A 23,796-nucleotide genomic window follows, 5' to 3' on the forward strand; every position below is an offset into this window, starting at 1 on the left:
AGTCTCCTCCCTCCTGGCACTGCTCAACTGGCACCAGTGAGCACCACTTCACCTTGGTCGCCAGGAAGCATCTCCTTGGAGTTGGACTCAGAGGTGGCGTCCGCCTCTCTCAGGAGCCGACACTGCTCTGGTCTGCGTTACCGGACGGCTGACATGAGCCAGGGCATTCCACCGGTAGCCTGGCCACCAGCGCAGTGGCAGAAGCCTCTACCCCCACCGTCACTTCCCTTGAAATAGGGACCAGGTTCTGGTACTGAAGCTGGTGCTGAATTTCAAGATCCGGCACCGCAAGACCCATATGGTGCCGAGGGGGAGGAACAATACCCCTTGCCTGTACAGGCTTCCGCTTCCTCTTCCTCTCCCGATGAGGCGGTGGCGGGAACAAATATAGCACCCTCCCAGGACGATTATAGGGAGCACCAGGAGTGCCTCAGAAGGGTAGTTCAAAACCCAGGGATCCAGGTACAGGAGACTACAGAGTCTTCCCATGTCCTGGTGGACATTCTTGGGGCATTAGACCCAGCAGGAGTAGTTTTGCCCTTGAATGAGACCATTTTGGACCCGATAAAGGCCTTATGGCAGACCCCAGGATCCCTGCAACCAACAGCAAAAAGGAGGGAGAAGTAGTACTTTGTTCCTCTACACCCATCCTCCACCAGGATCACTGGTGGTATCAGCGGCCAACAAGCGAGAATAGCAAGGTCCAACTCCCAAGACCAGAGATGCCAAAAAATTAGACCTTTTTGGCAGAAAGGTCTGTTCAACTGCTAGCCTCCAGCCCAGGACTGCAAACCAGCAAGCGCTCCTGAGCTGTTAGGATTTTAATTCTTGGAACTCTGTGGCAAAATTCAAGGAACTATTGCCAGAGGAGTCCAGGAATGAATTATCAGTCCTATCTGAGGAGGGAAAATTGGTGGCAAGGGCATCCTTACAGGCAGCCTTGAACGCAGCAGACTCTGCAGCCTGACTCATGTCTTTGGCTGTGGTTCTGAGGAGAAGCTCTTGGTTTCAGTCCTTGGGCTTACCCTCTGAAGTGCAGAAGCCCTTACAACACCTCCCCGTTGAGGGTACATTCCTCTTCTCGGAGCAGACGCCAAACTGCACAGCCTGAAGGACTCAAGAGCCACCCTGAAGTCCCTAGGGCTACATACACCGGATCCAACTAGGAAGCACTATAAGCCCCAACTGGTTGCTTGCTTCTATCTGCCACAGTCATGACAAGACTACAGTAAGGGAAGGTGCAGAGGTTACAAGAGGAGACCTCCACCTCAGTCCTCATCTGCTTCCATGCCTGCCCCCGTCCCAGGCAATCAATAAGGTCTAAGCAGGCCTTTTGATGGAACATGCAGGGACGACATACCAGGACAATATATGGATCTCATTTCCCCCATTTTTGTGGACCAGTTATCCCACTTCTATCGAGCATAGGTCTGCATTACCTCGGATCGGTAGGTGCTACGCACGATAGCACTGGGATACACCCTTCAGTTCAGTTGTTCCCCTCCTTTCCACCCCCACCCCCCATCCTTCCTTCAGGGACCCTTCTCACGAGCAACTCCTGAAAGTAGAAGCAGTGGAGGACGTTCCGCCAGAATTAGGGGGCTGGGGGTTCTACTCCCATTATATGCTAATCCCGAAAGCCAACAGTGGTCTCAGACTGATTATGGACCTGAGACACCTCAACAGATTCACGAAGAAGCTGACATTTTGTATGGTCTCCTTGGCCTCCATCATCCCTTCCCTGGGTGGGACTGGTATGCTGCCTTCGATTTGAAGGATGCTTATTTTCACATTTCAATCTTTCAGGGTCACAGAAGATTCCTCAGATTCATCGTGAACCACGTGCGCTACCAATTTGCCGTGCTTCCATTCGACTTGTCAGTTGCCCCTCAGGTGTTCACGAACTGCATGGCAGTTGTCGCAGACTTCCTCAGGAGACAGGGGGTTCAGGTCTACCCTTTGCTCCATGACTGGCTGATCAGAGGTCGGACCAAGGCCCAGTTGGAGTCAAATGTAAATTTAATACAGTCAACTTTCCAGGACTTAGATCTGTTGATAAATATGCAGAAGTCTACTCTCTCTCCCCAGTTCTGAAGATAGAATTCATTGGGGGTGATCCTCAACTTGGTTCAGGCCAGAGCCTTCCTCCTGGAAACCTGGTTCTGAGCAATTGAGGTCCTCAAAGAGAGCCTCAGAAATCATCCCAGCACCACTGCAAGAAACTGCCTAAAGCTCCTAGGACATACGGCATCATGCACCTACGTGGTGCAGCATGCGAGCTTATGGCTCAGACCTCTTCAGGCTTGGCTGGCATTGGTATACATGCTAGCCTGACACCACCTGTAGACATGGTTGTCACAATTCCCTCTTCGGTGATCGCCACCCTGTGGTGGTTAGACCCATGGGCAGTATGTGCAGGAATCCCATTCTCGAGACCTCAACCATCAATGTCTCTCATCACAGACACGTCAGCAGTGGGATGGGGGGCGGGCGCTCCCTCAGAACTCAGAGCAGTTCGCCTAGCCTGCCAAGTGTTCCAACCCCACCTGGAGGACAGGACTTTGTGTTGGCAAGGCTAACAGGACCTCCATTTGAACTGCTGGCAATGTGCTCTCTGCTTTACTTATCCAGGAAGGTGGCCTTCCTGGTGGCCATTACTTCTGCCAGAAGGGTCTCGGAGATCTGAGCCCTTATTTCAGAACCATCTTATACACTCTTCTTCAAGGACAAGGTTCAACTGCAGCCACATCCGACCTTCCTTCCAAAGGTGGTCTCCCAATTCCATAATAACTGGGATATCTTCCTACCAGAAGCCACATACTAACAGGGAGGAACAGACTCCACTCACTGGATGTTAGATGTGTGTTAGCCTTCTACATAGAAAGGACTAAACCTTTTAGAAGGATCTACTCAGCTTTTGTAGCCATTGCAGACAGAATGAAAGGCCTTCCAGTCTTGGCCCAGAGAATGTCATTGTGGGTCTCTTCCTGTATCTGCACGCTATGACCTGGCAAAGGTCCTTGCTCCTCCTGCCATGATGGCACATTCTACAAGGGCTCAAGCATCTTCAGCGGCATTTGTGGTTCAAGTTCCTATCTAGGACATCTGTAGAGCGGCAACATGATCATCAGTACACACTTTTGCATCTCATTACGCCATCACCCAGCAGGTGAGAGAGAATGCGGGTTTCAGCTGAATGGTATTGCCATTAGTATGAACTCTGAACCCTCCACCTGCGCAACTGCTTGGGAGTCACCTACTTTGGAATGGACATGAGCAAGCAGTCGAAGAGGAAAAAATAGTTACTGTTCTTCGAGATGTGTTGCACACATAGTTAAAGCAGTACCAAATTGTGTAGACAAGCCCTAAGTTGCACTGCCTTATAATGACACCCACGGTCTGTTCTGCCAGCTGTACTTAGAGCACAGTGTACTCCAGCCATATCCCTTGCAGTGGGGATAGCCTAGAGGCATTACAGCAACCCTATGCTAAATCAAGAACCCCCTTACGCAGAGCTTATTCCATGGCAGCCATCTTTGCTTCCTTCAAAACCAGAGCAGTGTAAAAGGGCTGCAGCATAATTAAGACTGTGGTCCAAGGTTCAGAGAAGTGACTGGTTAAGAAAGCCTCAAGAAACCTTGAGTCCTGGTCTGGGTTACAATGAGTCAGAAAAGATATACAGATTTCTGTAGCAAAGTAACAGGTCTGTGGTTCAACTAAAAGCAGACGATCATTATATTAAACAGAACTTGAATTCAAGATTAAGTGGAGCAGCACAGCCAAGTACTGTTCCCACTGAAATCCGCAACTAACCTATTGCTACTCCTCTTCTAGGTGTGGGGGCAGTGACAGCATTAGCCGTCTTCTCCCCAGCAGTTAAAAGACTTCCATAATTTTGCACGCTCAGATGCCCTCAGATCAACAAGAATCACCTTAGGAATCCTAAGCTCAGAAATAGCTAAAGGTTAACACCCGTAGGAATCTAGTTTCTAAAGCTACTACATATGCAGCTTATTGCACTAGCAAGCTCCAGAGAGGACTCCTTCCTATATGCTGCAGTCACTGCTTACTTACACATATGGCTCATGTATTCCACAGCAAGAATTCCTCTGCCATCATAATTTATTTTGCTGCCTTAATTTCTATTCCCCCCCCACACACACACACAGTCACTGGCTCTGTGTTAGCCTAAACTAGCCAGGGAGCACAGAGAGCCATAAATGTGGGATGGCCAGCTGAACTGCCCCTAGAACATTATGGGGGCTGAGGCCCAGGGACATGAGCAATTAAAGCTCAGTCCTTTCCCCTGGCCCACATGGGGGAGGTAGGGAAGAGAGATGTTCTGAGCTAGGCCACCTGAAGGACACCCCAGGAGGCAAGACTCCGGAAGATGAGGCACTAAAACAAGCTACAAGCTCCTCCTTTCCCTGGTACATAAGGAGGTTTCAAGTGGACTGCCTAGAGCAGTGGTTTTCAATTTGTGGACCCCTAAAATATCTTGAATGGAGGTGCAGACCCCTTTGGAAATCTGAAGCATTATTGACCCTGAGGAGTCCACGGACCACAGGTTGAAAACCAGTAGCCTACAGAATGTTGCTGGAGTTAAAGATCAGGAAGCAGAAGCAGCCCACTGGGAGAATACTACGTGTACATCACACCATCTCTCTGAAGGATTAGCAATCTGCTTTATGTTGCACAAAATGTAATAATGTTTTTACCTGTCATGGCAGCTGCAACTAATTTTCAGCAAATGAACTGGTCTGTTTTTCTCTAGACTTGTCAAATTTCAGCATTTAAAAAGTGTCTGATTATTCTGCTGCTAATTCTGTAGCAAGTCCTTGTTCATTGATATAATGAAAGCATAACTACAGACTACACTGACCTCAGTGTGCATACTGGATAGCATCCTCAGAACACTAATACAAGAAGTAATTTCACATATGTAACATCAGCAAGAAATCAAAATTATTTTTGAAACTATAGTTTAAAAAAAGTGGAGCCAATAAAGTTATGGCTGACAAAATGCAAGACTGAAATTGAGAAGTAAAATGGAAATCTGAAGAGCAAACAGTCAAAGATGCAGAAACAAAAAAGACATTCTTTAAATAATATCACAAGCAGAAAGCCTGTGAGAGAACTGGTAGGGTCTGCTGGACTACGGGAAGTAAAGGGAACAATTAAGATAAGGACATTGCAGAGAAATTAAATTGATGCAAAGAAGTCACCAAGGATAATATTGGGGAGATACCTAACCAAGATCTACTCTTTTCAGTGAGTGACGATGATTGAGATATTGGAACAACTGGATTAAAAAGTAACCAGTCAGAAGGATTAGCCAAGGAGAGGTTACTTACCTTACAGTAACATGAGTTCTATGAGATGTTTTGACTCTCTGGGTACTCCACTATGGGATGTGCATGCACCCATGTGCTCTTGACTAGAGAATACCCAATAGTGTCCACAGGCCTGCACCTATGCAGAGCAGCGCCTCATGCCTCCATACAAGGGCATACAAGGAGGCATGGGCCTGCCGCCATTCATTTCCTTCTCGACTGCAAAGCTGAAGACTCCACAGCAGATGGGAAAAAGGGCGGGAAGTGGAGCACCCATAGGGACAAAACATCCTGAAGAACTCAAGTTAGTGTGAGGTAAATAACCGCTCCTCCTCCTTTCAATATATGTCCCTGTGCATGCTCCACTGTAGGGTACTCTCAAGAAGTATCTCATTGAAGAAGGGAGTGCTGAGGAGCCAAGTCCAGGACCGCTCGGAAGACTGTCAAAGGTAGTATCATCACTGGAAGCAGGTGAGTTGGTGTAATGCTTTGCAAAGGTATGGATGGATGGATGGTCTAGTAGCAGAACTAGCGATTTCTGCTGTGGAAATTTCTTTCAGAAGAGCTAGAGATGCGGAGTGGGCCTCGTGAAATGTGCTGTCGCCCTCTGAGGGGGCTGCATACCTGCAGATTCATAACAGTTTAAGATGCAGCCTGAAACCCATTTAGATAGAAATAACCTTTGTGGGGAGATAAGTTATCATTTGAAGAGAGGATGAAGAGACAACCTTGGAGAGATCCGAAAGGTCTTAGTCCTACCAAGGTAGAAGGCATAGGCCCTTCTGACATCCAGTGTGTGAAGGCTCGTCTCCTCTCTGGAGGCATGTGGTTTTGGGTAGAAGACTGGTAGGCAAATCTCTTGGCTAATGGGATATTCCAAAGAAATGAGGATGGGGAAGCAGTGTGACTTTGTCTCTATATAAGATGGCATATGGTGGGTCAGCCATAAGAATGCTGAGTTCTCCCATTCGTTTGGCTGATATGACAACTATGAGGAATGAAGTCTTAAGGGGGAGGTGGAGGAGAGAGCAAATAGCCATTGGTTCAAAAGGAGGCTTCCTCAGGGCATTAAGAACCAGGATGAGTTCCCACTGAGGGGGTCGGAGGAAAAAGGTTGTGAAGGCCCTTGAGGAATCTGGCAGAGGTAGGATGGGCAAAGACTGAAGCCACGGATGGGTGAGTGAAAGGCTGTAATGCTGGCCAAATGCACTTTAATTGAGCTTATTGATAGCCCTTGTGTCTTTAAGTGTAACAGGCAATCCAGGATCTTGAAAGGCGGGACTCTGAGGCTTGAGAAGGTGGAAGAAAGCACCAGGAATAGAGATGTTTCCACTTTTGAAGGTAAGTTTTTTGGGGCACTAGAGGTCTCCTACTAGATAGGAGACTGTTTGAACTCCACTAGAGCAGGTTAGTTCCATGCTTGATAACAGAAGCCAAGCTGTCTGATGCAGGAAGGAGGGGCTAGGATGGAAGTGGGTCCCTAAATTCTGTGGCAGGAGGTCCTTCCTAGGAGGGAGTCTAGAATCTTCTGCGATAATGTGATACATGTGCAAAGGCTGTCTGCTTAGAGTATACACTGATCTTAACCATGTTTGAAAACATGCAAGATGCAGACTTGCATGAGATGCTACAAATGTGGAGGCTGACATGTTCCAAGAGTTGCAGGCAAGTCCTTATAGATGTTTGTGGACTGCACTGTACTGTCAAGCTTAGACTGGATAGTGTGGAAAACCTGTATTTGGATAGGTAGGCTCTAGCTGTTAGGGAATACAGGCAGTGGTGAGCTGGAGCTGGTTCCCACCGGTTCGCAGGAACCGGTTGTTAAATTTAGAAGCCCTTTTAGAACCGGTTGTTCTGGGACAACCAGTTTGAAAAGGGCTTTTAAATTAAACAAAAGCTCCGGCAGCTGTCGCCCCGCCCCTGGGCCCAGCTCACCTCACCTCCCCCTCCTCCCCTGAACTCCTCCCCTTCCCTTGCTTCCCGCAAGTGCGGGAAGCCTGAAAACAAGCTGCAGTAGGTAAGCTGGGGCGGGCTCCAGGGAGGCAACCGAGCGGCTCCGGCCCGGCCCGGCTCCGGCCCCATGGCGCCGGGTCTGGCTCCGGCCCAGCGGACCCGGCCCTGGCCCAGCGGCTCCAGCCAGCACGATAAGGGAGCAGGGAGGGGGTGTTGGAAGAGGGCTGGGAGGGGTGGATAGGGATCGGGGCAGTCAGAGGGCAGGGAACAGGGGGATTGAATGGGGGCAAGGGTCCCGGGAGGGCCGTCAGGAAGGAGTAGGGGTTGGATGGGGTGGTGGGGGGCAGTCAGGGGCAGGGGTTCCAGGGGCAGTTGGGGACAGAGAGAAGGGGTGGTTGGATGGGGCAGGGGTCTCGGGGGGCCATCAGGAATGAGGAGGGGTTGAATGGGGCGGCAGGGGGCAGTCAGGGGACAGGGAAGGGGGGTGGATGGGGCAGGAGTCCCGGGGGCACGACCCTCTCGTGGGGTGAGGAGGAGGAAACCTGTTAATATTTTGGCAGCTCATCACTGAATCCAGGGTAGCGCCTATAATGTTTTTTTGTTTTGGGGTTTGTTTTTTTGGATTGCAATTAGAATAGATTTCTTGTAATCTACGAGAAGGCCCAGAGATTGGAAGAAGTGGTGCTTTGGAGGTTGCCAACTGAAGCTGTAGGTCTGACGGGCCTATGATCAGCCAGTTGTCCAAGTATGGGAATACTGCAATGCCCCAGTGACAAAGGCGAGCTGCTATGGCTAAAAGGATATTTGTAAAGACCCTCAAGGCCATGGAGAACTCAAAGGGGAGGGCTCAATATTGGTAGTGATATTATCCTATTACAAAGTGTAGAAAACACTTGTGGGAATGGTGGATGGCTACCTGAAAGCAGACATCTTGTAGATCAAGGGCAACAAACCAGTCTTCCAGATCTAGGAATGGAATAATGGTTGCTAGAGTCACCATTCTGAAAAGCTGTACAAGTACATAGTGGTTCAAATTCCTGAAGTCGAGGATTGGTCTTCACCTTCTGTGCCTCTTGAGGACTAGGAAATAGCTGGAATAGAACCCTCTTCTGACAAACTCGGGTGGTACCAGTTCTATCACCCCCAATAATAAGAGACTACCGCCTGTTGTAGGAGCTCCTTGTGAGAAAGGTCCCTAAAGAGAGGGGGTGGGGGGTAGAGTGGACGTTTACAGTGTAACCCACTTTGACGACCGCCAAAATGCATTTGTCTAAGGTGATGTGTTCCCAGGCAAGTAGGAATTTCAAAGCTCGGCTGGATGGAACAATCGCACCGCATAGAATGTGGTGGAGGAGGCTGCTCGATGCCCTCAACTGAGGTATCAAAACTGCCTCTTAGAGAGAGGTGCAGACTGGATAGTTGTAGAGGCAGATGGACCTCTCTTTTGGGGTTTAGGTCTTCTCCTGAAGGGCTCCAGGGTTTGGGGAAGGCATGATGGTATTGAAAGAGCCTGGACTGCTGAATGGTTTGAGATCTGCTAAAACTTATTTATGTTGCAGGGACATAAATTCCAAAAGACCAGAGTGTTGCCCTGGAGTCCTCAGGCTGTGGAAAGAGGAGTCCAGGTGCTCAATGAAAAGCTTGGGCCCTTCACTGGAAATGTCATCTACAGTGTTCTGCTCCTTTCTCATGAGGCGAGAAGACTGAAACCAAGATGTTCTTCTCATAATCACAGCCATGGTCATGGATTTAGAGCATCTAGAGCAGCCTGCAGGCAACTAACTGGCCTTCAGAAATGAGGGACAGAATTTGGTGTCTCTTGTCTTGTGGCAGGTGTTCAATAAAGTGTGTGAATTTCGAGTAATTGTTGAAATCCTATTTCATCATCAAGGCCTGATAGTCAGCAATTCGAAATTGAAGAGCAGATGAGGAGTAGTATTTCCTGTCTAGTAAGTCCAGTTGTTTGGACTCCTCATCCAGAGGAGGTGTAAAGCAAGTCTGACTGTTCCCTTTGCTGGCTCTGTCTACTCTTAGGGAATTAGGGGTAGGATAGGAGAAAAGGTGCTCCATTCCCTTAGGTGGAATAGAAATTTTTTTTTTCATCTGTCCACTTACAGGTGGGTAGAACTGTGGCAGGTGTTTGCCACAGAGTGTGAGCGGGAGATAATAATCTTTCCCTTGGGATTGATGTTAAAATACTCACCAAAGAGAGTGCTGGGACTCCTGGCCTTCTTCCAAGAGGATCAGTACAGAATTTGCCAGGCACTTCATGAGGTCCTAGAAGGCCCTTAAGTCATCAGCACATGATGGTGGCAGTGGCATTGCTGCCTCCTCTGGAGAATGAGGACCAGCTGGCTGAGGAAACGAGACCTCTTCAATTTGTGGTTCTTGCTTCTCCTGTGTACCATCTAATACTGATAAAGCGTGTGGTACTGGAGACTGGTTTATCGGTACCGGAGGGTGATACGGTACTGCTGGGAGCTGACGTTTCTTTTTGGATGACATCCTGAAGAATTGTTCTTCAAAGCGGCCCTGTGATTCCAGCAGGCACAGTGTAGAGGGGGAATCAGAGAGGGGGTCACCAAATATGGTCACAGTCCCAAGACCTAGGAGGTTTGGTTAGTTTTGGGAGACCCTCCTCATTTAATGGGCTCACAGGAGCATCACAGTATGGTACAGAGGTTAGGGAGAACTAAATTTGGGGTGGGCCTCACATATTGTTACCAGTACCAAAAGATTGGAGGCTCAACTGAGAATTGGCGTGCAGGCACCAGGGCTGTATTGGGGGGGGACGGGGGGGGGACGACGACTATGATAGACCTCTTTGAAATGAAGGACTCCAGTTCATCCAGAACTACGAGGTGCTCTGTGGAAAGGAATCTGGAAGGCAATGGCTCTGTGGAAAGGAATCTGGAAGGCAATGGAGGGCTATGATAGCCAGTGGCCAAAGCCAGGGTCAGGACTGGAGTGGATATTGGGAAGTAGCTGGTGAATGAAGTACTAAAGAGTTCTCCGGATCTTCTCGGACCTCAGAGTTATGGTAAGATGATGGTACCGGAGCATGTGCGGTAGGTGTGTGTGTTGCGATGCCAAGATGTCAGATGGCACCAATGACAATGGCGCCCTGAGGGTAGAGGGCTTGTCCATGTGGAATTTTTTATGCAGTACTGGTGCCTCAGTGGTATCCTTTGAGGGATGCGAGGTCTCCTGATAAGTCTTTTGGGGTGAACCACTCCTCTTGTTTGTTTCCCACCTTGGGGAAGTATGCTTCTTTTCCCTGAAGGTCTTGGTGTCAAGGGCTGCTGACAAGATTCCAGCAGACACTGGAGTGGCCTGAGATGTTGAGGCTCATGTACTGGGACAGGGGAGGCAGCAGATGCATCTGGAGCTAGGAGGAGTTCAATATAGTTTCCCTGTCTTTCTTGGACCTGCCTTTGAACCCCAAGTAGACCGTGCACTTTGAAGGAATGTGGGATACACTCAAGCACCTCGGGCAATTTGAGTGTCCATTGCTATACGGAAAAAACCTTTGGCAGGTCTGATAGGGTTTAAAAACTCAGGGATTTTAGGCATAACCAAGAGGATCTAGACACTAACTCCAACTTCTAAGGGGTAAAACTATTCCCTCTCCCCTCCCCCCAGATCACAACTGTGCTACAGTTGAAATAAAACCAATGAAATAAAATAAAGCAAGTAAAGGTTTCACAGGGAAAAGGCAGGAAGCTGAAAACAGCGGACACCAAATTTCTCTGTCTTGAACTGCAGGTAGTTAAGAAGGAGCTGAGTAGGGGCGGGCCCACATCTCCTCATATGGCCTCATAGGGAGACATGAGGCACTACTCTTCACTGGTGCGGACCCCTGGAGACTATTCTGTATTGTCCAGTTAAGAGTGCATGGGCACGCACACATCCTACGGAGGAGCACCCACAGAGACATATACTCAAAGAACTAAGAGTTCTCAAGAAACTTAAGAGTAAAATGGCTGAGCTGCTTCTAAAAATATGTAATCATTAATATCAGCTACTATACTGGAAGGCTATGAGTAACTAATGGCTATTAGCCAGGATGGGCAGGAATGGTGTCCCTAGCCTCTATTTGCCAGAAGCTGGGAATGAGCGACAGGGGATGGATCACTTGATGATTACCTGTTCTGTTCATTCCCTCTGGGGCACCTGGCACTGTCCACTGTCGGAAGACAGGATACTGGGCTAGATGGATCTTTGGTCTGACCCAGCAGGGCCATTCTTATGTTCTTATATTCTAACTATTAAAAAAGAAAAAGGCACTAAGGGTGATGCTAGGATTTACAGACCCATGATCCTTACTTCAGTACCAGGAGAATAAGTAGAAATGATTATTAAAATTAGAATAAAAAAAACCACACCTAGATGAAAATGATAATGGGAACAAAGAACTGGGCATCACTGTGGATAGTTCACTGAAAAACATCTTTCATGCACACTGGTGGTCAAAAATAGCAAACAATATTAAGATGAATAAAGAATGTAATAGAAAAATAACTGATAATTTTATAATACTCTGAGTCAATGGTATGCCCTAACCCAAAATACTGTGTTCAGTCCTGGTTACCTTATCTCAAAACAGATATAGTGAAAACAGAAGGGTTTTAAAGGGGGGGGGGGGGAGAGATGATGAAAATGTATAGAAGCATACAGAAACTGCCACAAGGAGAGATTAAAAAGACCGAGACTCTTTAGGGAAGACATATAATAAGGTGCATCATAAAAAATAACATTTAGTATAAAGAAAGTAAATGGGATGATCCTATTTACACACACTCAATATAAAAATGAGGGGTCATGCAATTAAATTTTAAAAGGCAACATATTTAAAATATACAAAAGGAAATTCTTTAACATGGTGCACAACCTGTGGAACTGATTGGCACAATACACCATTGAGGCCAAGAGTAGAGCAGGATTCAAAAAAGGATTACATATTTATATGGTTAATGAGACTATCTCCCGTTCCTAAGGTACTGGAAAGACAGGGAGAGTTATTCCATAACTGTGCACTTCAGAATTTTTTTGTGATTTCCTTTGAAGCAGCGGTACTGACTACAGAAAGGATATAGAACTATCTGGATCACTAGTCTGATCTGATAGGAATTATTATATATTCTTAAAACAGCTGGCAATGACCTTTTATTTTAAAATGTTTTATTGTGAAGCCAAATTACTTCTGAGATTTTGACATATCCAAATGAAATGCTTCTAAGTACCTGTAACTAGTTTAGTTGATTCTTCGGTTAGTCCGTTAGTATTTTAGAATTTATTTATACATTTATAATTTAAATGACAAATTACATTTGTAGAATCACCTGATTGAACCAACACAAATCATCATCAATACACCACAGAGAGAAAACAAAATTATATATATATTTGTATATTGTTGAGATTTCACTGCTGTGCAGCAACTGCCATTTATTTAATATTATGTCTGATATATATTCTGTCTATGAAATTCATTTAAAAAACATATGTTCTGGTAAATAAATATTCTTGGAAATCAATTCAGGTTTGTATTGCTTTTCTGCCTTGTGATCTTGAGCCATTCTCAGAGTCAAGAGACAGTTTGACTTTATCAAAATCAGAACTATTACAATGACTATGGTCTACCCTACAACACAAAGTTTGTCAGGGTGATCTATGTCAGTGCCCCAAATTCAGCTTTGTTGGGTTTCTTAATAACGTTTCTACAGGAGTTGCTGTGAAGAACATGGGCTCATATGAGATAAAAGAAGTAACGAATGAAATCATACCCATTAGTTTTTTCTGGTCCAGCAAGAAATGCCCAGTGTGCCAAGACTCCAAGAGAACCTGAAAGAAGGTCCCCTTGTCCACCACATCTTCGGCTGCTTCCTTCATGACTGCATACAAGTACTACAAAGAAACCAAAAACAAAGGGTCATGTATACTTACCCTCTATTTATGTGACATACTACCATGGCTGTGAGGGCTGAGGAAACACAGGAAATGCAAGGTATGCTAGAACATTTCTTCTCTGAGGAGAGACACTGTCAGGTTAGAATTTACTTTAAAGAAGACGCCATCACCCATTTCTAAAAAAACATCTTTCAATGATTAAAAGCAAAATCATTTAAAAATAAAACTTTTTATCTAGTATGCAGTTTACTTTTTCCATTCCTCTCAGCATGGAAAATAGACTCTGTCTCTAGCCAATTTCACATGTAGGTTTTCATGCACTATTATTAATTATATTACCATAACGACCAGAAGCCCCAATCAGGGCTGGGTCTCCACTGTATGAGCCATTGTACAAACACAAAACAAAAAAAGTCTCACCTGAAGAGTTTACGAATCTGACAAGTGATTTACAAAGACGGAGCAGGGGAAAGAAATATAATTAGAAACCAACCAACCAACTTGTAGTGTTTGGGTTGTAAATACTGCTTGGAATTTTTTTTTTTTTTTTTTAAATAAAACCTACATTGTGGGCAAAATTTGATCAACGTATCCCTTTCAAAAGCCATAAATAATTATCAAAACATTAACATCTTATAGTATCTGCATTAACTGTCCCAATAAAAGGGGGTAGGCAATTTTTTAAAAATTAACAGAAGATTAGGGCACAGAAGTTTTCTGGGTCTCTTAACACACTGTAAACTCTCAGGAGAAAGGGCTGTGGGTAAAATTTTCAAAAGCATCTAAAAGTCATTTAGGAGCCAAAGTCCCATTGAACATTAATGAGACTCAAGCACTTTGGAAAATGAGACAAAGGTTCTTCTGAAATTTTTTCTTTGTGTGCATCATATAGCACTAATATTATCACGGACACCATATAAATTACATTAGTACCCACTCAGTCTACAGATACAATGCTCAACATGAAATGATTGAGAGAACAATTTTTTTTTTTTTTAAACAGAAACTTGTTACAAAAGGTTAATATTGGAATCCAGCATCTATCAGGCTATTTCAAGTAGCCCGCACTTCCCACAAAAGGTTGTCTGCAAAACAAATCACATTTTATAGGAACGAGGAGAAATTATTGCAAAGCGCTGTTAATGTTCTGTTAATGTAGCTATAGAAATTGAATTTTCCCATTACCTTAATTTCTGCAACTTTAACTCGGCCACACTGAATGTATTTAGAACTGTTTATTTTGGCTTTTCCTTGTTAAGTATGTAATGAAATAGTTCTGTCTGTTGTTAAATGTAAGAAACTACACAGTACATTCACCACAGTCATGTTATCACTGTTGTAGAAGCCACCTAGAAGACAGAGCACTGGATTGATACTCAGGATACCTGGATTCAAATCCTGGCTGTGCCACTGGCCTGCCAGTGACCTTGGCAAGTCATTTAATTTCTCTGTACCTCAGTTTCCCCATATGTAAAATGGGAATGATGCTTACCTCCCTTTTATAAAGTGCTTTGAGATCTACTGATAAACTATATAAGCAATGGGTATTACTATTTTTATAAATGTTAATTGTGACACCTTTATGTTGCATTACTTTTGTGTGGGGTGTGGGTGTGTGTGCTTTTTTCCTTTTATTTAGGGAAGAGATTGCCTGTGCTTAATAGGTTCCAGGTAGCATTTAAAGTTATTTTCTTATGGGGGTGGGGGGGGGGGGGAGAGAAGGGGCAAGTTCAGACCTTTGCAACTGAGATTTTCTTCTGTTCTTTGTCAACAGTGTTACTATGGAAAGGTTAGGTCACAGTATTAGATTTTGCATTTTTACTCTGAAGGCACCCAGCTTCATGGAGTGAATTCAAGATAGTATGGGCATGCAAATAGTTTAGCTGTAATCTAACACCTACTGCCCACAGGATCACTTTCCTCCATTCTAGACATACTGAGCTGCAAGGGCTCACAAAGCAAATAAAAAGAAAATAAAATGAATTCAGGCACATCCCCTCCAAAACCCCTCCTCCAGGGAAACAACCAGACTCACCCTCTTCTCTCTTTGTTGTTGGGCTATGGGGCAAGGGTCACAAAGCCTCTCCCAGATCCAGAATAAACAGAATCTGTCCCAGCAGGGAAGCAAATTACTTGGGACATCAACCCCTGCTCCAAGTCTCTAACGTCCACCTCTGGGTCCTGACCTCGACTTCCCCAAGACCCCTGAACATTACTGTTCATCTAAAATACCTGAGCTGCTCTCACTTGAATTTTCTGCAAGAGGAACCACTGAACCTTTTTATTTAGAAAGTGGGGCAATTTGCATGAAACACTGGGGAAATTTATTTGCATGTGCTTAAACAATAGCATTTAAAATCCAGTTATCACAATCACACCCTTTCCAGTTCAGCTCTAAGGCTGTACTCTCTCTTTGTTGGTGGGTGTGGCAGAGAAATATACTATGAGCCCCTCTCTCTCCTGCCAGTTGTCTCAGCAGTAATCCATCTGGGCTCATCAGGCCAAGCAACTGTGCTTTGTTGGTGTCATCAAGAGGGCATGGATTCATTAATCACTAAACATTTTAGCAGATGCCACCACAACATGCCCAGAAGTTAATTTTTCAATCACTCCTCCCTCCACCTTCGGTTATGGATGTGTTTCTCATTGTGTACTATTTGTGTGTCAAGTTTCAAAGGTCAGAGGTATTTTTTTAATTAGCTGTGTGACAAAGGTGATATAGTTTAGGGGGAAATCTCTCTAATTCTGCTATTCTGAAGATAATATATCACAGGATTTTCACTGGAAGGTCTTGAACTCTTGGCAGGAGGCAGGATGGAAAATCCTCTGCTCAAAGCTTTTATTTTGGCCATCTGAGTGGCAGCTGAGCACAAGCCCCTGCTTATTAGCCATGTGTCACCATCTGCCACTACCTCACAGTCCCTTAGCCTTCTAGTCAGTTCTGAATTGTGCAGGAAGCAACTGCTCTTCAAACTAAGCTAATTATAAAATAAAACTATAAAGTAAAAGATTTCTGCAAGCCTCATATGTACACACCACCTAGAAGGTAACAAAAGTGTCCCCCCAAAACCATAAGCAGAGATGATGGGGCACAAATCAGTGAGGAAGCTTCAAAGAAGCAGAATTCCATGTATGTAACTTGCATAATGGGAAAAGGTACCATCATCCTCACAAGTCTCAGTCTTGGAGACTCAGTAACTCAAGATATATTTCAAGATAGAAGGTTGACACACTACAGTAAGCGCATTGCAAAAAGGAAAAAAGACTGATGACCAGTATTAAGACCTGTGAACTTTTTAAATTAAAATAAATAAAAAGGAATAAAATACTTCCAAGCAACAACAAAGGCATAAACTGACGGACTGGCAGAGCCTCAGAGGATATGTCTTTGTGATGCTTTTTCAAAAATTTGGCTAGTTCAGCTAGAGATCTCTTTGACCCCCACAAAGGAACCGTAGGGCACCTGGTCTTGGAAACAGGTTCTGCAGTACTAAGAATTTAGATCGGGGATCTTCCCCAGAGGCCAAATCTAAGCAACAGATGTTTGTAAAAATGGGCAGGGACGACCATGTGGCTGACCTTCCATACACCCTGCATGGACCAGTGGCAGCTAGTAGCAATGGTGTTGGCCCATCACTAGACAGAGGTGGTAGAACTGTTATTAAATGGTGCAGAAAAGAATTCAATAAATATTTCTGTTCTGTATTTGGAAAGAAGCAGGATGATGCACTTGTATCATAAAAGAATGAAGTACTTTCCAGACCATTAGTTACTTAAGAGGATGTTAGACAAGAATTGCAAGGCATAAACATTTTAAAATCAGCAGGCTAACTTGCACTTGAGTCCTAAAAGAGTTGGCTGAAGAGATGTCTCACCCGCTGATGTTAATTATAATAAATCACAGTATACTGGGGAAATTCTAGAAGACTGGAAGAGTGCTAATGTGCCAATATCCAAAAACGGCAAGCAGGATGATCTAGGTAACTGCAGGTTGGTTAGCCTGACATCAATCCCAGAAAATGTAACAGAAAAGCTGATATGGGATTCAACTGATAAACAATAGGAATATAAATTAATACCAGTCAACATTGTTTTATAGAAAATAGGTCCTGGCAAAGAAACCTGATTCCATTCTTTGGAGAGATTGTAAATTTGGTTGATAACGATAACTCCATTGATATAATAAACTTAGACTTCTTGTAAGGTGTTTCACTTAGTATATCACGACGCTCATTATAAAACTGGAATTATACAACATTAATGGAGCTCTTGTTAAACAGATTAAAAAACTGGCTGACAACTACTTCTTTAGATTTGTCAATGGAGAATCATCATTGAATGGGGTGTTTCCACTAGGACTCTAGCTACAAGCTCAACACTATTCAACATTTTTATCAATAATCTAGAAGTAAATATAAAATCTGCGAATGACAGATTGGCAAAAAGGTAAATAATAATGAGGACAGGGTAGTCATACGGAGCAATCTGTATCTCTCTGTAACTTAGGCCCATGCAAACCAAATGCATTTTGATACAGCCAAATTCAAAGAATGCAGGCCACACCTACAGAATGGGGAACTGCATCTTGGAAAGCAGTCACTCTGAAAAGGCGCCACAGTGGACAAACAACTAAACTTGAGCTCCCAGCACAATACTGTGGCAAAATGGGCTAATGCCATCCTTGGACCTATACCCAGGGGAGAAGTGAATAGAAGTACGGAGATTATTTTACCTCTGTACACAGCACTGGTGAAACAGATACTGGAACACTGTGTCCACTTCTGGTGTCCATATTTTAAAAACGATGTTGAAAAATTGGAGATGGTGCAGAAAAGAGCCACAAAAATTATTTGAGGGATAGGAAATGCCTTACGGTGAAAGACTCAAATAACTCAATCTGTATATCTTATCAAAAAGAAGATGAAGAGGTGATTTGATTACAGTGTGTAAGTACCTTCACAGAGAGAAAATAAGAGGTATAAAGGGGCTTTTTAGTGGAGAAAGGCTTAACAAGAACCAATGGCTGGAAGACAAAGCCAGACAAATTCAACTTAAGTCAGGTACAACATTTTTACAGCGAGGGTGATCAACCATTGCAACAGACTACCAAGACTAAATGCCTTTCTGGAAGATTGGCTTTAGCCAAACAAGTGATTTGAGTTCACTGTAGGGATAACTGGGTGAAATTTAATAGCCTGTGTCACACAGTAGGTCAGATTAGGTGATCGAACAGTCACCTTCTGGCCTTAAACTCTATGAGTATATGACATGAGAAGATTTGGAGCAAAGTGGTTCAATTGGTCCAGTGGACCTGGTTCATTTCCTAGCTCTGCCATAGACTTCCTATGTGATCCTAGGCAAGTCACTTCGTCTCTCTTGTGCTTGTATTTCCCATCTATAAAATGGGCATTTCCCTACCTCACAAAGATCTATTGAGGTTAAAACACATTAAAAATTGTAAGGTGCTTAGATATTAAGGGCACATTAGATAAGAACCCTCATGCCCAGCTACCATTGCCAAAAAGTTTTGAACTGAAGGAGTTCCTATTCTGTAGCACACTGGGTGCTCAAAACCCAGAGTGAGACTCCTGTGAGGATTCTATGCTTAGGAAAAAATCTTTTTTTCCCTCATTTAAATCAAAATGGCTGGAGGTTCTCCAAAACTCCAAAAATAATTTAATCGTTTTGCTAATATCAATCATGGATAATTTCACCCTAAAATCAGGAAGTTATGTGAAAACAGGAGGTTTTAAACAAGCAGTCTTACTTACAGCACTTGCTATTAAGGGCATGATATAACCAGAAAAATCAACATGCATGGAAATATTCAATACAGCAAAACTCAGGTTATTCGTAGTATGCCATCAATGCTTGATTTATAAAATGTTAATCAGAATGATTAGGTTAATTTTAGATATTCATGTTCATAGGTTTTTTTATTTTTATTTATTCCTATTTTAAATGTGAGATATGGGCAAGTTCTAGCTATGACCAAATGTTAAGTAACACTGGTAAAGGTAATGACTAGTGTAAAGATTTAAAGTGACATATGTATAACGAGGCTGTAGACCAAGACACGAATTCAGAGTTATATTCCTGACTATGCTTGTCTAATTCCTGTCTGTAATAGGTCAGGCAAGTCACTTAACTTTCTCCGTGCTTGTTTCCCCATCTACAAATTGGGGATAACGCCTCTTACCCACCTTCTTAAAGTAATCAGAGATCCTCAGATGAAAGGTGCTGTAAGTGCAGGTCTCACATACTGTCTGGCCCCAAACAGAATGATATTTCTTCCAAAAGTTTCTCTCAGACAACATCAGTTTTCACACATAAATCTTACTTGGCCACTTCAGATAGCTATCAAGGACCATTTTGCTTCCTTAAATGGAAGATTCGGCTTTAAGAAAGTTATTTCAATTTGAATGAAATCCCCAATACACTTATTTGACCTTGCAACTATTAATACTAATGAGTAACATTTTAACCTTTTCTCTTTTGCAGGTTGGTCCACAAAGGAATCCTGGTGACATGCCCCAGCATGCAAAATAAGAGCGATATAAATGCTAATGACTAGGGCTGGAGTAATCACTCCAGTGATGTGGGAAAGGTAAGCTGGCTTTTATTTAAAGGGTGTTTATACTGTTATATTCCCTAATCACACTTAAAATTTAGCTAGGTCCTTGAGAGTAAGAAACCAATTGTTTGAAAGTTAAAAAATAAAAAAAAATAAAAAAAAAAAAGTCAGATTTCATTTTAATTTTCCAGTCATCTGTTTCTTTGATGGCGGCAGGAACAGAGGAGCTGCTCTGAGGGCAGGTGGTGTAGAATAGTGCCAGGGAGAATATAGGCTGTGCTCAGTAGAGTGTATATCGAACCAGTGCACTGGAACTGCAATCTCTCAATCAGGTCTAGCTTGGGGATGCAGAAAGGGAACAAACATCCTGTCCTCTGATTAAGAGATCAGAAGAATCTATTGGATGCTCGGACATTGCAAAAGCAGCTGAGCAAGACAGGGACTCTAACAAGCAGCTGAATAGCCACTTATCCAGCCATAAAATGAGAGTAGGGGGAGGATGTGGGACCTTTAATTCAAGGCCTGAGTGGCACTGGACTGGCTCTTATGCCAGGAGGTGGCTTTTTAACCTCTGTTCAATAGCAAGATACTCCCCTCACCTGATGCTTTCCTACTTTCTCATACACATGTCTCCAGGCAGTAGGAGAGGAACTGGAGAGGGTAGCATGCTGCTGCTACCTACTGGCAGAGGGAGGCTTGGTGAAGAAGCTAGCTGGCTACTTGTCAGAGACTGTGTCTTTTCAAGCTATGCTTTGAGGAAGGAAGTCAGTAACTGATACCGGGCTGGAGAAAAACACAATTAATTAAAAAAAAAAAAAGTCAAAATACAGACACTTCAAGGACCTAACTAAATTTTAAACTTGTTAGGAACAAAAACCGGTATAACCACACTTTATTATTGCCCAGTTCTCCAAAGAATAATAAAAAGAAAACCTTAGAGAGCTGTGCCATATTGAATAAAAGCTGACTTACCTTTTCCCCTTATGCTGAGTACTCACGCCTGCCCTGATCAGTGATGGTACTGATATCACCTACCAACAGAATGGTGGGGCACATCTTTGTAGAGCAGGAAGTCAACAAGTGTAGACCAGGCTATAATGTAGAATTGCAAAAGAAGAGGAAAAAAAAAAAAACGTGTATAAAACTTAATTAAAGGCCTTGCCAATTATGTTCACTGGGCAGTTGGCAGTGCATACCTGAAGCTGAGACTTTTAAAAACATTACAACTCCTCTTACTTTCCAGAAAAAACAGTAGAGAATTATTACTGGTTTCTCAGAGAACTATGTATGTGAATGAACAATTCACAGCTCAGAAGGGCCCATTATGATAATCTAGTCTGACCTCCTGAATAACAGGCCACAGAATTGCACCAAATGGCTTCTGCATCAAGCCCGTATATTCTGTTTGTGCTTTAGCATATATTTTACAAAGATATCCAGTCTTGATTTAAAAAGACATCGAGTGACTGAGAATCCATGAAGTCCCTAGGTAAATTATTCCCATGGTTAGTTACCTTTACAGTTAAAAAATACATGTCTTATTTTATTCTGAATTTGTCTATCTTCAGCTTCCAGTCACTGGACCTCATTATGCTTTTTTCTGCTGGATTAAAGGCCCCTACTATCAGAAATCTTCTTTCCATGTAGGTACTTATAGACTGTGATCAAGTCTTCTCCATGTTAAGCTAAATAGATTGAGCTTCTTTAGTCTGCCAGTCAGATTCAAATACCAAAGAAAAAGGCTACATGTGATGACTATATTTGCCTTACAATCATTTGAACAGAAGTATGCAATTAGCCAATGTAATCAATCGATAAAAAAATAATGCTCAATCAATCTATAGTTTTCACTGCTACAGACAGCTGTATGCTCAAGGCTTTCCTCTGCACCAACTAAGCACAAAACAGCCTGAAAGCTTTATCTTCAAAATTCCAACTTTTTTACCTTTTCTGTAGCATATTCAGATTTAGTTTTTAATTTTTTTCACTAGATGTGTAAGAGGTAAGGATGAGGTCTGGAAACTGCAGTATTTAAACAATAAGGATTAGTGTGCTAAATGCGTAGGCTGAAGCAGTAGATGCCTGGAAGGAGAAAGGTAAGGGATAAAGATTGTTGGAAAACGGCAATTAAAAAAAAAAAAGGAGGCAGCAGGAGTACAAAATCTTTCAGAACATGGAATTGTGCCCAGGGCTCACTTTCCTAATCCGATGATATGGATTTTCCCCAAACTAGAATCATCATGTGTGTTGTCTCATCTGATAAAAAAAGACCTCAAACAAGAGGCCACAATTACAGATGAAGCAGCAGAAGTAAAGACTAAAGAGCTTGGAGGGACATGGTATGGAGATTGGTCCTTAGCTGCAGCACAAAAGCAGCAACCGGTACCTCCTCTCAGTGCAATTTTGAGAAGCAGTTCTGTGGCATCACGATGCCTCTTAACATTGCCAGAAGTCCCCAGACTCAGGTGGCTGAGTCCAAAGAACCTCTGTCAACAGGAGTCTGAGATGCACTTTGGAAACTGAATACTTGTATTGGTTAGAACCTCTTCCCACGCATGACAGACAAACAAACATGGACGTTTGTAACAGACATTATACCCCTGTATTAAGCCCAGGGCCTGAAGACTGCTTTCTTAGCAACATCAACAATGCTGCCTGAGATGTCGAAGGACCCAAGACAGGGAAAATATTGAATATATGGTCTGATGAGACCAATATAACAAGGGAAGCAACCTAACACAGCAGGGCCTCAGACAACACATGTAATGGCCTGGCAATTGAAAAAAGTTGTTTTTTAAAATGAAAAAGAAAATGAATGGCTATACAACTAAGAAAAAATAGTACTCAATAGAGCCGGGGGGGGGGGGGGGGGAGAGAAGAGAAACAATTAGGAAACCTCAACAGACACCACATCTGCTCTGAGCTCATTGCACACCTGGTGGTCAAAAGGCACTGGAGAACAGTTGGGGCACTCCCTGTTTTATGGCCTCTGAATCCTGTGTGAGGAGAGAGGATGGGGGCTGAGTGGCCCAATCTTCTAGAAAATTCTGAGGATGCAGTTATCCAAGGAGTGGGGAGCTGCATGGGCAATTTTCAAAAGGAGAACAGAGAACTATTCCCCCACTTTCCACCATCCAGGAAAACACCTGTATGTAATAAGGAAGCAGTGAAGAAAAACAAATATTGCAAAAATCCTACATTGCACTAAAACACTGTTGGCAACTAACAGCACACCCATGGGACAGCCATACACTGGAAGTCAGGATATTTTGACTTCTGACAGTGTATATATAAAATAATTGTTAAAGTGGCATATACACATGTCGGAGATTGGTAGTTCATATCAGCTCCTGGTAGACCTCAGCTATCTCTTGTTTGTTATGTAAAACATGGTCACACAGTCACACGGGCATTACGGCATTGTTTGATTTAATTTTCTATTGATTACTGGAAAATCTTGGCATCAAGCAAACAACTCCTTTTTTTAAACTGCTAACTAGTAATTTAACAACTTTTTAAAATAGAAGTTTTAAAAGGGGCAACTTATCTACAAAGAATTTAGCAAAAATATTGCTAAGTCTAAAGTATGTGGCATGTACAGTAAGTCTAATAGACATAAGTGATGTATATCACTGCCTGTAGCGTTGTTGATAAAGAGCTCGCAGATCTATATAAGAGGATGGATAATATCAGGTGACCAGGCAGTTGATGGAGCCATTCAACACATCTTCATTCCTCAGTCACATCAATATGTAGTGAAACAACTAAGTTTCCCTTGAGTAAATACATCTGGAACTAGTTTGTTAATACATTGAACTTATAATTGCACTCCTTTCATCTGAGGATTTTAAAGAACTTCACAAAAAAATTAAGCTTCTCAACACCCATGTGATGTAGATAAGTATTATGCCTATTTTAAAGAGGGGAAACAGGGAAGTTAAAGGACTTGCACATCAAAGCCACTAAAAATCACACCCACTTTTTTAAGCATCAAGCTTCAAAAGACATCGGAAGTGCTGTGCAAAA

The 23,796-nt window shown here is 43.4% G+C and overlaps 1 protein-coding gene across 5 annotated transcripts in view; it reads right to left on the reverse strand.

The window, feature by feature from the left end:
• NAXD (NAD(P)HX dehydratase) overlaps positions 1-23,796 on the reverse strand; it is an 82,201-nt gene that overhangs the window by 2,424 nt on the left and 55,981 nt on the right. For all 5 annotated transcript variants that reach the window (XM_065407498.1, XM_065407481.1, XM_065407490.1 and 2 more), the window contains one exon: positions 13,073-13,193. In XM_065407498.1, coding sequence (XP_065263570.1) covers positions 13,073-13,193 — 121 coding nt within the window. The remainder of the gene's footprint in view (positions 1-13,072; positions 13,194-23,796) is intronic.

This window comes from Emys orbicularis, chromosome 1 (genome assembly GCF_028017835.1).
Source record: "Emys orbicularis isolate rEmyOrb1 chromosome 1, rEmyOrb1.hap1, whole genome shotgun sequence".
Lineage (NCBI taxonomy): Eukaryota > Metazoa > Chordata > Testudines > Emydidae > Emys > Emys orbicularis.